This window comes from Apodemus sylvaticus, chromosome 10 (assembly GCF_947179515.1).
Source record: "Apodemus sylvaticus chromosome 10, mApoSyl1.1, whole genome shotgun sequence".
In the NCBI taxonomy this organism is placed as follows: domain Eukaryota; kingdom Metazoa; phylum Chordata; class Mammalia; order Rodentia; family Muridae; genus Apodemus; species Apodemus sylvaticus.
The window spans coordinates 72,867,809-72,880,767 of NC_067481.1; the positions used below are offsets into that span (position 1 = coordinate 72,867,809).

At 46.1% G+C, this 12,959-nt stretch overlaps 1 protein-coding gene across 4 annotated transcripts; it reads right to left on the reverse strand.

Annotated features, from left to right (window-relative positions):
* Positions 1-3,383: 3,383 nt before the first annotated feature.
* On the reverse strand, positions 3,384-11,284 carry Cdkn2aipnl (CDKN2A interacting protein N-terminal like). Of its 4 annotated transcripts, none has more exons than XM_052196985.1 (6): positions 10,979-11,284; positions 8,601-8,700; positions 8,435-8,505; positions 7,425-7,512; positions 6,654-6,762; positions 3,384-3,682 (listed from the first exon to the last, which is right to left on the reverse strand). In XM_052196985.1, exons 1-3 carry the CDS (start codon positions 11,272-11,274, stop codon positions 8,497-8,499), a joined length of 405 nt encoding a protein of 134 aa, XP_052052945.1. In that variant the 5' UTR covers positions 11,275-11,284; the 3' UTR covers positions 3,384-3,682; positions 6,654-6,762; positions 7,425-7,512; positions 8,435-8,496. The 4 variants fall into 4 exon arrangements, with proteins under 4 accessions (XP_052052945.1, XP_052052943.1, XP_052052944.1 ...); XM_052196983.1 differs by having other exon boundaries at positions 7,425-8,222; XM_052196984.1 differs by lacking the exons at positions 6,654-6,762; positions 7,425-7,512.
* Positions 11,285-12,959: the final 1,675 nt, after the last annotated feature.

Consider the following 12,959-nt stretch of genomic DNA (forward strand, 5'->3'; position numbering starts at 1 on the left):
AGTCCAAAGAAGTCAGCCAAAACACTAGTGCTAGGATTGTAGGGATGCACCAACACATGGTTTATGCATTGCTGGGGATAAACAAAGACCTTCATGCTCTTTAGGCAGGCACTCAACTCCAGCCCCACAAAGATGCTTTGGCAAACATCTGCGTGGAACAGCTTGTGAAGTAGCCACAATCAGCATCAAGAATCTAGTGATCAGAGCAGCAACACACAATACCAAAGGAAAATAAATACTGCTGTCTTTGCAGCTAGCCTGGGCAGGCAAAGCCCTGGACAGGAAGCCCAGAAGACAGCAGAGGGCCTGTGGAGTCTACAGCGCATACCCTTCAACTCAGCATTCAGGAGGCAGAGGCAGACAGATCTCTGTGAGGCCTGCCTGGTCTACATAACAAATTCCAGACTAGCCTGGGTTATGTAGTGAGGCTGTGTCTCAATACAAAAACAACAAATTTAGCAAATTGTAAAGATAATTGAATACAAAAAGTAGAGGGAAGCACAAATAATCGACTTAGCAATTGAGATGCTTAAAACCTAAGGTTTAAGTGGAAGTAGTGACCTTAGCCTAGAACTCTAGCCAGAGTAAAGGGGAATCTACTGTTTTAGAGGAATGCATGGGACATGGGCTGGAGAGGTGGCTCAGCAGGTAAGAGCACCGACTGCTCTTCCGAAGGTCATGAGTTCAAATCCCAGCCCACATGGTGGCTCACAACCATCCATAAAGAGATCTGACGTCGTCTTGTGGTTTCTGAAGACAGCTACAGTGTACTTACATATAATAAATAAATAAATCTAAAAAAAAAAAAAAAGGGATGAATGGGACAGGCTTGTCGCAGGCTGTATACACAATGAAGGACAGGAGCATACTGACACACTGAAGGGCTCAAGACCCAGACCCAGAGCTCTTGGGTCCCAAGATACCTAGGGTTTGGGGCTGGGGCTGCAAGTAGCCAACAGAGCTTTAGCCAAGATCTACCACTTTTCAAGGATCTGTATTTGTAGCTTCCAGCTCAGTACCTCCTGCTTGCTCTTTGTCAGACTCAACTCTCAGGTGTCTGAAGGCCACATGCTCTACTGCTCCCTCTCTATAGGAAGGCCATCTCCGAGGAAGCCTTGTGGTGGGATGGGAAAGCAGGGCACTACGGAAACTTGCTTTTCTTTTGAGTGAGACCAAGTTTGTCAAAAGCTTTGGTTCCAACATGTTCCAGCTTCTAAGAGAGAAAACCCAGAACAAGACACAGGCACAGCTGTGCCAGACATGTGCAGACACTAGCTTCCCACAGTTCTCCAAGAAGGGAAGTCCTGTTTGTCAGGACTCTGGCTCATGTGTTCATCTCCAGGACAAAGGAGCCCACATCTAAAGCAGGCAACAGATCCATTATTAGTTTCTAGTCTTTGGGTTCTGCGGGGCTTTGAGTATGTCTAGGTGATGCAATGGGCTTCCTCAGCTGGCTTTCAGAGCGTAGGTACCAAGCCCCCTCCATTACTGACAAACACACGCTGCAGACTGCCCGGCTGCTGGCAGCCACCCTACCCTTCCCCCACCTGACCCAAGTGTGTGATCTTCCAGAAAAAAAAGAAAGAACTTGGAAGTTCATCTCTCTCTCTCTCTCTCTCTCTCTCTCTCTCTCTCTCTCACACACACACACACACACACACACACACACACACACACACACACACGAAGTTTTCTTCAGTATTTGTTGAAGGAAACAATTTCTCCATGACTAAAATGTGGTTTCTAAATTCTGAAATTACTGTCTCTAAAAATCTGTGTGTACTCTTCCAAATTAACTTCTCAGGAATATTGCAGAGAGTAATTTTCCGGGCATAGCATCACCAATGTAAGCACCTCGTATCTTAAGCTTCTGTACTCACTTCCCATGGCCTGATACACACTTTTCAAAGTCCTCTCCTGGGCATGCCTTGGAGGTGTGCCTAAGTCCCTCTATATGATCTCATTCTCACAAGCCAGGGAAGGGATACAAAAAACACAATACTAATTTCATAGGTAAGTCAGCCACCAGGTAATAAAAATGAGAAGATAGGCAGGCAGCTTAGGTGAGGAAATGAAAAACACCAAAAACGAAAAGCAAAAAGGCTGGAGAACAGAAAACAGAAAGACAACAGAACTATGTCATACTGGGCCCAAGGTGCCATGCCTGCAGGCCAGCTTCACTTCTTGATTCCAGTTGTCCAAATACTAACATTGAAGTAAACTGAAGGCTTATGGGAAGAAATCACACAACGCAAACCTAACTTCACAGAAAATAAAGTCAACAATCTATGGAAAGTGCATTTTGTTTTTAAGCCTCATAAATCTGCAGATGATTAGAATGGATGAAGGCTTCTGCGTCTGAGAAGATGAGGCCCTAGCTCAGTGAGCACAGAGCTCCACCCTCCAACAGTTACCACCTTGCCATTCCCCTGTGACAGGCCATCTTTCATTGCCTGGAGAAGCTTGTCCAAGGTATCAAATCAATGGTCACTGGGGACTGGAGCTGAAGCCACATGAAGATGTGGCCTTTATCTCAAGCCACAAACAAGAATGTGTCCCACTGCTCTGATGCCAAACACCAGTAGCCCCAGTTTCTGGATGTCCAATTTCCTGTATCCAGTAAATGAAGCTAAGGCAGACCCCACTGTCTTCCTGGCCATAATGGGCCTGCCTTTAATAAGTCCTGCTGAGTACACTGCTCCACGGCTGCCCACAGCTCAGTTATCTCATGGTGACTAAATACAGGGAACTGGAAGGGGCATCAGAACACAGACACCAGCTGTCAGTGGGAATGCCAATACCACTGTCTCAGAGCAAGGCAGGGCTGCACTGCAATCCAGAGGCGATATGCAAGGCAGTTAGTTCTCGAAGTTTGAAAGCCTTCTACAAACAAACAAACAAAATGCAGGCACATGAGTGTCTAGTGCCTAGAAACCATCTGGTTGGCTGAACAAAACCATATATGCTTCCAGCAATTTTTAAATCTAGCTATTTTCTTTCTCTCCGTGAAATTCTAGGGACCAAACCCAGGACCTCAAGCACACTAAGCGGGTACTCTACCACTGAGCTACATCTCTGGTCCTCAGTGAATTTTAAAATGAGGCTGGATGCTCTTTTGTCTATGGCCTCCTATCTGTGAGCTAGCTCTGCTACTTCAGGCCTGCGACAGGAGTCCCATTTCCTACACAAAGGTCGCTGAGCCCAGCAGTGGGGTACCCCAGTGACACAGCTGGTTAGGGCACAGTCCTTTGGTGGCCATCAGCAGTGAGGTACAAGTATACAGTGGGCTCAGGTAGAAATAAGGACACAGAGGCTCTGCCTGGCCTCAGGATGAACACGGACAGGGGCATGGCAAAACAGGTATGCTCAAAAAAGAAAAAAAATCAAATTATAAAATTTATCACCTGTCATTGTTATTTCAAACAATGTTTGGCTTTGACAATCCTGATGAAATTTCTGAGAGTTCGCCATGTATGAATACATAAATATTCGTGTGTATTTTTACAGCAATCCTGGAAGAATGGAGACTTCTTAGAAGCCCTCGGGCCCCATCCTCTTCAAGCTGCCTCTATCTATGCTTGCAAATACGAGGAATCTCAGAGCTGCAATGTTGAGTCACCTTCACCCCGGCCTCCTTTCTGTCTCCAGAGTGGAAATGTGGAGCTCTGCCTTAGCTTTGATGCTGAAGAAAAAAAAGAAAGTTACACAGCCATCAAGTCCCATGAATCAAGTTTATCTTCACACATTCAAATAAAGCAGTGATGGAATATTTATGTGCGACCCAGATGGCAAGTCTACTCAAAAATTATTAATATTTTACTACATACAGAAAATGCAGCCACACACTGACCACATGATCCATTTGGAATCCAGAACCTTACTTCCCTGACTTGTGGCTTGCTGTCTATAAGTGTTCACAATTTAAAGTGACAACGGAAATACTACGCCTGCCGCCAATCTCTGCCCTCAGACACTCACTGTGCTATATTCAACGCTGCGGCAAGATTCAGGTGGTACTTTGTTGTACTCCGCACTGAGTCAGAGCACTTAGGAGAAGTGAAGGTTACGTATTTCTGGAGTTCACACGATCACAACTGTAAAAGCGAGTCTGCAAACAGTGGTGACCGAGAGCCCACAGATTCCTTCCAGGTGCTCTAGCACCTTTGGTAAATATAAATGCTGCTTTAGAAAACTTTTAAGGAGGGTGTGAAGAAATCACTGACTGTCACCTTGTGTTTGAATGGATTCCCTTAACACTGAGCACTGGGAGTGAATCAACCTGAAAGTCTTTTTAGTAATCAAGAGATTTCAAAGTATGACCTATTTCCTAGTTAAGCCAAAAACCCTCAGCAAAGATAAAATACAAGTCTTTCTATACTCAGGAGAATGCAGTGTGACCAAGAAACCACCTGAATGTGGTCCAGGGAGATATCCCTGAGTCACCTCACTTAGATTTATTTATCTCATGTGTAGAAATTAGGGGCTGTCCAAGTAGTCAACTGTCTCCACAATTGTTTAAATTTTGGAAGCTATGTGTAGTGCTTCCTATATACTCAGGCAACATTTAATTCATTCTCAGATTTCTGATAGGGGTGAAGACTAGTTATAGTCTCACAATCAAACTCAAGTTGTTTAGCACTGAGAGAGAGGTTACAGAGTAGAAGACATGGTTTTCATATGGTGTTACAGGTTAATATCTAAACAAAATCCAGGGATAGAATTGCAAGTCTTTAAGTTAGGGATGATGGTAGAGAATTTTACTGACAAATATGATGGACTGGATGTTAACTATATCATAATTTGTAATGTACATGATTGCTATGGTTTTGTTCAATTTATGTCTGAGAGAAGAGCCTTTTTTTTTTTAATTGGACAGAAGAGGTGAGATGTAGGGGTTGGGTCTGATGCTACGGTCCTGTTCCCCAACTGGCTCTTGATTGATCAATAACAATGCTAGTTGCCAATGAGCTGGGCAAAATAGGCAGGACTTCCAGTTCTCCCTCAGGCAGGCTAGCAGAGGAGAAAGCGATTTGTAATAATTTGGAGGGGGAAAAGGCCACAGCCATGTGAGACCCAGGAGTGGCCACTTCCTCACTGAGCCTGGGATGGTGGACAGGAGGTCCCCACCAGCCTGGGGTGGTAGGCATGAGATTAGAAACATAACCAGGCTGAAAGCAGACTTCGGGTGCTGAGCTGGGAGGGAAAAGAAGGGCTTTTGCATAGCAGAGGAAGGCTTAGAAGATCCCAGCCACTGAGCTAAAGCAATATAACATAATGTGTGTGTGTGTTTCATCCACGGATCCAAGATACCTGGGCCCAGAGCTTAAAGTGGGATAACAAAAACTAAACACAACACTCATGCATAAAGGTATGTTGTCTGCATGTATGTCTGCATTAAGTGTATACCTGGCGCCTGAGGAAGTCCCAAGAGAGGGAGTCAGATGCCCCAGGATTAGGGTTAGAGATTGTGAGCCACCATGTGGGTGCTGGGAATTGAATCAGGATCCTCTGGAGAAGCAACTAGTGCTCTATTGTTTGTTTGTTTGTTTTGTTTTGTTTTTTGGTTTTTTGAGACAGGGTTTCTCTGTGTAGTCCTGGCTGTCCTGGAACTCACTCTGTAGACCAGGCAGGCCTCGAACTCAGAAATCCGCCTGCCTCTGCCTCCCAAGTGCCGGGATTACAGGGGTGCGCCACCACGCCCGGCTTTTTTTTTTTTTTTTTTTTTTTTTTTTAATGTATGTGAGTACACTGTAGCTGCCTTCAACCAGACACACCAGAAGAGGACATCAGATCCCATTACAGATGGTTGTGAGCCACCATGTGGTTGCTGGGAATTGAACTCAGGACCTCTAGAAGAACAGTCAGTGCTCTTAACCACTGAGCCACCTCTCCAGTCCCTCCAGAGTGTCAAGTGGACACTCAGCCCACTGAGTCGTGGATACATGTGGATGACTCACCTTTCCTGGACTCTGGACTACAGGACTGGCCCACAGGGTCACATCCATTTTTTTAATATTCTCATTCTCTCTCAATATGCTTGTGCTGAATTCCCCTTTTCAGGAGAGAGCACATACTCCTCCCAACTATTGACCAAATCCCACCTGTCACACTCATTCCTCTGACCAAAGGGAGGAGTTGGGAAGCGATACACCTGCCCAAAAGCTGCAGGAGGGCAAAATGTATTTTTAAAACTTTACTCCAGAGAGCTTATGTCAAAGTCATCATCATTGTTTGGTCTCCAGGCGCCAACAATGCTGAGTGATTCCTTTCCACGTCCCAGCTAACTCCAAACCCCAAATACAGTCTAAGTTTAGAGGCTCAGTTCTGGCCGGCACAATGACAGGGCTTTTAGATGTCTGGTCTAGTACTCTTCAGCTTCACCTGACAGGAAGGACAAACTATCTCAAAGACAAATTCTCTGCAGCCGACTCACAAACCATTCAGTGCAGGGTGACTTGTTCTCGTGAACAGCTTTCTTACAGGAGTCTGTTTTGTTGTGGATACCTGGGGGTACCACACCTAGGTCAGCACTGTCACAGACACACATCTGCAGCCTCCTGGAAGAATCTCGTTGTTTACACTGTGATCGATTTCTCTGTGTGTGCTCATGTGTGTGAGCAGGCCATAGAGCATGTGTGGAGCTTAGCAGTCACCTTTCAGGAGCTGGTTCTCTTTCCACCATGGGTTCTAAGGCCCGATCTCAGGTCTTAAAGCTTGCCAGCAAACACCTCCATCTGGCTGAGCCATCTCACTGCTCCGAGCCTTGGGCCAGAAGACAAAAGTGGAAGAATTCCTATTTTGTTTGTACACACTGGTTCTTTCAAAGCCCTGGAGTGTAAGTCTCAAGTACATCTGAGCAAGTATGGCTTCTCTACTGAGCATAGCTCCACCCTTTCCATATCACCCATCTCAGTAGGATGCTGTTCTGTTGGCCTGGGCTCCAGATAGACATTTGAGATGTCTCTGGGAAGCTCCAGGACGTGGTGGCCTGGCTTCATACTGGCTAGGTCATCATCTACATCTGCCCGGAGCTAAGAATAAGAAGCACGTGATGGACCCCTCGCATAAGATCAAGTTGACCTTCACCAGCTGCCAGAAAGCCACATCCCACAGATTTACCAAGTTGAATGCAAGCAAATCTGAAGACTGGGTGGCTGAGAAGTAGGTGGCCTCCTATGTCTGTGGTCTCAGAGCAGAGCAGGCCCTGCGCTCTTGGCTTCTACATGGTTACACTATCTCCTGAGTCACGCTCAGTAGTAAATCTTATATTTTATCCAAATAAAGAATCTGAAATTTTATATCAAAGGCCAGACAGATATCAAACAAACTTTAGGAAACAAGGGAGCAATTCTGCTGCCTAAAGAGACCAGGACAGATGTGAGAAAAACACATGGGGGTGGGGGTAGCGTATAGCCAAGACTCACAGCCTTATTCTCCAGTTTCCTCTGCCTCTCCCCGACTCCAGGGATCCAGGATCCAGGATCCAGACATAAGACTCCAGGGCAAAGCTCACTGCAGACAAGGTAGCAGCCGTAAGACTAAGTCCTGAAGACCAGAACTAAGCTGTGGTGTCTGGACATTACCCGACCACATTATTAATCAGCTAGTCAGAGTCCACACAAGTCTGGTCCAGCCCTGACCTGCTGAGGCAGAGATACCCTGTATGAACTACTCTAAAATGAAGTACTTCTAACTTTAGCACTCTAACCAAAATTCTCTTTTTTTAAATAAGCAAAACAAGCCAAGTCTGGAGGTTTATGCCTATAATCCCAGAACTCAGGAGGAAAGAGAACAAAAAACAAAAACTAAAATAAGTGAATAAATAAACCAAACAGCTGTGGCTAGAGACAGAGATGTGTCATCTAGGCCACCAAGGAGCAGAGGCAGGACTGTGATCCAAAGGCCTGCCGGGCTAAAGATCAAAGTGAAGTCTGGGTAAGACTCAGTGAAAAAAGTAAAGAAAAACTGGAGACACAGCTCAGGGAAAGCACTTGCCTCAATTCTTATTAATGCACAAACAATACACTTCACCTGGGAAAGAAAACATGGTGCTTGTTTTTCTTCCTTCTAGCCTTTTTTGTTCAACATAACGATCTCCATTTCTGTCCACTTCCTGTGAACACTCAAATTCATCATTTGTTACAGCTGAACAAGATTTCGTGATGTATACGGACTGCATTTTCACCATCCACGCACAAACTGATGGGTGTCAAGGCTGATTACTGTGAATGGTGCAGCAATAAACATGGATTTGTAAAATGTTTGTGATAGTCATTCAGAGTCCCTCAGGAGCAGTATAACCCGGAAACGTTTTTTAGTCTGTTTTTAGGACCCTTTGTACTGGTTCCTAATTTTTCCAGCATAAGGAGTGTGGTTCAACCCCTGGCACCAAGAGAAAAGGACTGTTGTAGACAAACCAAAGAGACCAGCCTACCTGTTACTCCACAGACAATGCATAATTTATCACGCTGACTTGTTATTTAGTAAAGAAAAGGTTTACACCAACTGTGAAGAAATAACAAGAGGACTTAAGATTGCTGAGCAGGAAACAAGAATGCTCAAAAATCAAAGATATGTCTACACTTGCAAATGCTTCTCACCTTTTTCATGAGTTCACTTCTGGTTGTAAACTGCGGCAGGTCTTCCACTTCAATCCCATCAGCCATTTCCATCACCTTGTCCAGAAGGTCTTTACTGTAACTGCACAATGAAAAGCGGTAAGGTAAAAACCTGAGAAGACACACTGTCATGACGGGTTAATAAGAAAGTGTAGTTAATAGACTGTAAACGCTACCCCTAGAATACCGGACTGCTTGGTCACCGGTAAGATCACACTATGCCATCTGCGGTTTAAGCAACGTTCCTGCCTCAGCCTTCTCAGTAGCTGGAATACAGATGCATACATACGAAGTTCTATAAAGACTGATTTGATGCTGCAGGGGAAACCACCGGTGCTCAGCATACAGGTTAATAAATAGTTCTTCCTGCATGTGAGCACAGACGTAGCCTTGAAGAATGCCAACATAGCAGATGTTTCAAAAATTACAAAAACAAGAGGCAGGAGACTCAGCAGTTGAGAGAGCTCTTGCGACTCTTACAGAGGACCTGGGTTCAGTTTCTACATGGCTCTTATCTTCAGGTCTCAGAGATCTGACACCCTCTTCTGGCCTCTGAGGATACTGGGTATACACATTTGTTACATATCCATACACATAAAATAAAATAAAAATATTAAAAAGAAATTACAAAGCCGGGCAGTGGTGGCGCATGCCTGTAATCCCAGCACTCTGGGAGGCAGAGGCAGGCAGGCAGATTTCTGAGTTCGAGGCCAGCCTGGTCTACAGAGTGAGCTCTAGGACAGCCAGGGATATACAGAGAAACCCTGTCTTGAAAAATCCAAATCCAAAAAAAACCAAAAAAAAAAAAAAAAGGTTACAAAAACAGGAGTTTGGAGAGATAACTTAGTCGTTAAGAGCACTTGCTCTCAGAGGACCCAGTTTCAATTCCCAGCATCCACCTGCAACTTCCATTCCAGGGAATCCAATCCTTCTGGCCTCCAGTGGCACGAGGCACTCTTATGGTGCAGGCATGTAGAGAAAACGCCCATACATATAAAATTAAAAATAGGTTTAAACAAAACAACAAAAAAAGTAAATTAAAATTACAGAAACAGGAGCACCATACACCTGATGGTACAAATTTGTGGATGAGATCTGAGGGCCAAAAACTGGATTATTTTTAAAACACACAAAACATTGGTCTCATGAAAATAACACCATTTATTCCTTTTGTTCAGTTCTCAGTCATTGTCTGAGCTTGGATCCTGTAAACTGAGAGTTTAAAGGCCACCTAGAAGGCAGGAGGGAGGATGGGCCTGTGTGTGTGATGGGTGTGTCTGGTTCAATGTCCTCACATCCTGTTCTGACAAATATCCCAAGATCTGAAACCAAGTAGCTTCAGCCCTTGTGGTGATGCCCAGTGATAGAGTACTTATTTTGGATGTGTATAGGCCTGGGTTTCATCCCTAACACAAAAACCAAAAAGTAAACCAAGCAGTTTGGCCGGGAGGGTTCATGTGACCAGCTAGACACTACAAACATCAGGTCTGAGTGAGGTTCTCCTGTTCTTCTTTTCTTTTTTAAACAGTGCCATGTGAGGTTTATTGAGAGGGGGAAGGGCAAGGTGGGAGCAGAAAGAGAAGAGGGGGGAGAAGAGCAAGAAAGTTAAGAGCGAGGTTCTCCTGCTCAAACACAAATTCCAAGAAACTCTACAAGTCTGTAAGAGCTAGGAGATGCACGCCTCTCAGTCCATAGGTGCTGGGGCTGGGGTGGGGGACGGAGTTCTAGGATTACCTGGGCTATATAATAAACTGGAAGCCAGTCTCAGTTATAAGGGAAGATTGCCTTAAAAAATAAAAATCACAAGGGAGTATAAAAACCTGGTGTCTTTTCCAGGTCTCAGGGCCAGGCTCTTCCTGGAGTGATCGCAATGGCTGGGGAGGGCAGGGTGTTAGGACAGCAACAAGAAAGCATGGGTTACTTTCCTAAGAGGGAAGCCGGGAGGAGAAAGATTACATCCTGCGAAACCCACCAATGCTGAGATATTTCACATCCTCTTGCTGGGTGGCGTCATCTAGAGGGGGAGTCTGCACTTTTGTCACTGGGTGACAAGAGCTAATGGACTTTAAACACGCTCTGAAAAGGAAATCCTCCGGGCTAATCAACAGTAATAAAAATGACCACTGCAATACAGGCGCCTTAGAGCACACCTGCACTGTCCCTGTCATTCAGCTGCAGTAGGCAGAGCAACCACTCATTCACAAGAGAAAAGCGAGGCTCGGAGGAGAGATCTTTCCCTAGGAAATGCTAAGAGGGGATCAGTAGGAGGCTGGAGCCAAGTTCGGCGTGGAGCAATGTATATGCTCCAGTTGAGGGTCGACAGACGGGGACAAGGTCAGCCAGCCGTCGGGGGTCCGCACCTGCAACCCAGGAAGAGGTGGTTGGCCCAGACCATGGATAAGGACAGTAGCTGGTCCAGGCGGCCGCCGCCGTCGGGTGGGTCTCGGTAGTCAGGCAGGTGGCGCAGGATGAACTCCATGCGCGCTTTCCATTGCTTCTCGCTCTCCGAGTAGGAACGGAACTGCTCGGCGAAGTCGGCCGCCTGCCGCACGCCGGAAACTAGCTTCTCCACCGCGGAGGTGGCCTCGCCACCTACCATGGTCTCGCTGCTGCAGCCGCCGCTAAGGATCGCACTAGCACGCCGCTTTCCCGACATGCACCGCGCCTCCGCCGCCACGCGGCTAGAGCGACCACGGCTGAGCACAAGTGCTCTGGAGGACTTACTTGGAGCGCCCTCGCGGGACTCGGAGGTCTAATGCGAGCCATCGCGTGTTGCATCTGCTGGGGATCTTGGGGCCCGCCCTCCAGCATAGAGCTGACAGCTGGGTGTCCAACCGGCTCTGCAGTGCTCTTTTTTTTTTTTTTTTTTTTTTTTTTTGCCCTGGGGTGTTCCCCAGGCATCTGCCTATCCTCCGCCAGAGCTGAGGTTTGCCCTACGTTCTGTTGATCTCCCTGGGAAGTGAAGAGTTCTCTTTTATGGAGCCACTGTGATCTCAAGTCTTCACTGAGGTTGTACTCTCCCATCTTGATCTATTCATCATCCAATCAGGGCTTACAAGGCATTTTGTTTGGTGGCCAGGATGCTGCACTCTAAAGAACTTTGTGATGGAGGTAGACATTAGGGAAAGAATTGCCCAAGTCAAAAAAACATTGACAAGTCATAAAATTCAGAATGCCACAAAGCTGAAGAAGCAAGGGTTTAGTCTCTGAGGTATGGAAGTGGTGGTGAGGAACTGAAGGCCACTTGAGTTCAACCTCTTGGACCTTCATGATGGAAGGAGAAAACCAACTCAAGATTGTTCTCTGACTTCTACATGCAAATTGTGGTACTTGGGTGTCTAAACACACACACACACACACACAAATGTAAAAATATAAAATGTAAGGTTGGGTCAGAAGAAAGCCTAGAACTCAGGATCTCCAATTCTATAAGGAATTCTGCAGTGGTGAGTGGGCTTCAAGGTAGTTCATTCTATGTGGTTTGCTACTGCAGATCATCCCTGTCCCCCAGGGTCTTACACTGCACAGCCAAGCTGGCCTACAATTGCTTGCTTCCCTTCTGCAGCTTCTACTTCAGTGTTAGGATCCCAGCAGGCAGAAACGCAATCCAGTCTGGAAATGGCAGAGCAGTGAAGATCAGGACCGTGCTGAGCGACACCCCTTTCACCTCAGGAAGACATGGTACTGACAGTCCTGCATGGAACAGCTGAACCAAACATGAGAATCCAAAGACAGAAACAGCTTTTCCCAGCAGTCAGCACGTTAACTGGATAACGGTGACCAGAGCTGCGTCCCTGGGATGTAGACGGCACACTCTGACTGATATTGCAGTGGCAGGTTTCCAAGTGAAGCTCTGGATACCCAGAGTCAAGGTTCCTAATGATTCTGATTCTAGCTTCAGCTGGCCAGACTCTGAGAACATTTTGATGTGCCAGGTACAGTGACAGACACCTTTTGTCCCAGCTACTCCACAGGTCAAGGCAGGAGAATTATTTGAGCCTGGAAGTTTGCTGCCATCCTATCATCAGAGAAACACCCTTGTCTCTTAAAAACACTTTGGAGGCTTCGCTGAGCTACATCCTTGGTCCCTCAGTTGGTTACTGCAGTGGTTGGTCCAGAAATGAGAACTTGGGGGCTGGAGAGATGGCTCAGCAGTTAAGAGGTCTGGGTACTCTTCCAGAGGATCTGGGTTTGGTTCCCAGCACCCTCATTGTGGCTTACAGCCACAGTTGCTTTGTTTATTTTGTTGTTGTTGTTTTTTTAAATAACATAGGCCAGAAGCTTAAGATCCTTCTGCCTTAGCCTCCCCAGAGCTGGCATTTTAAGTGTATTCCGCCATGC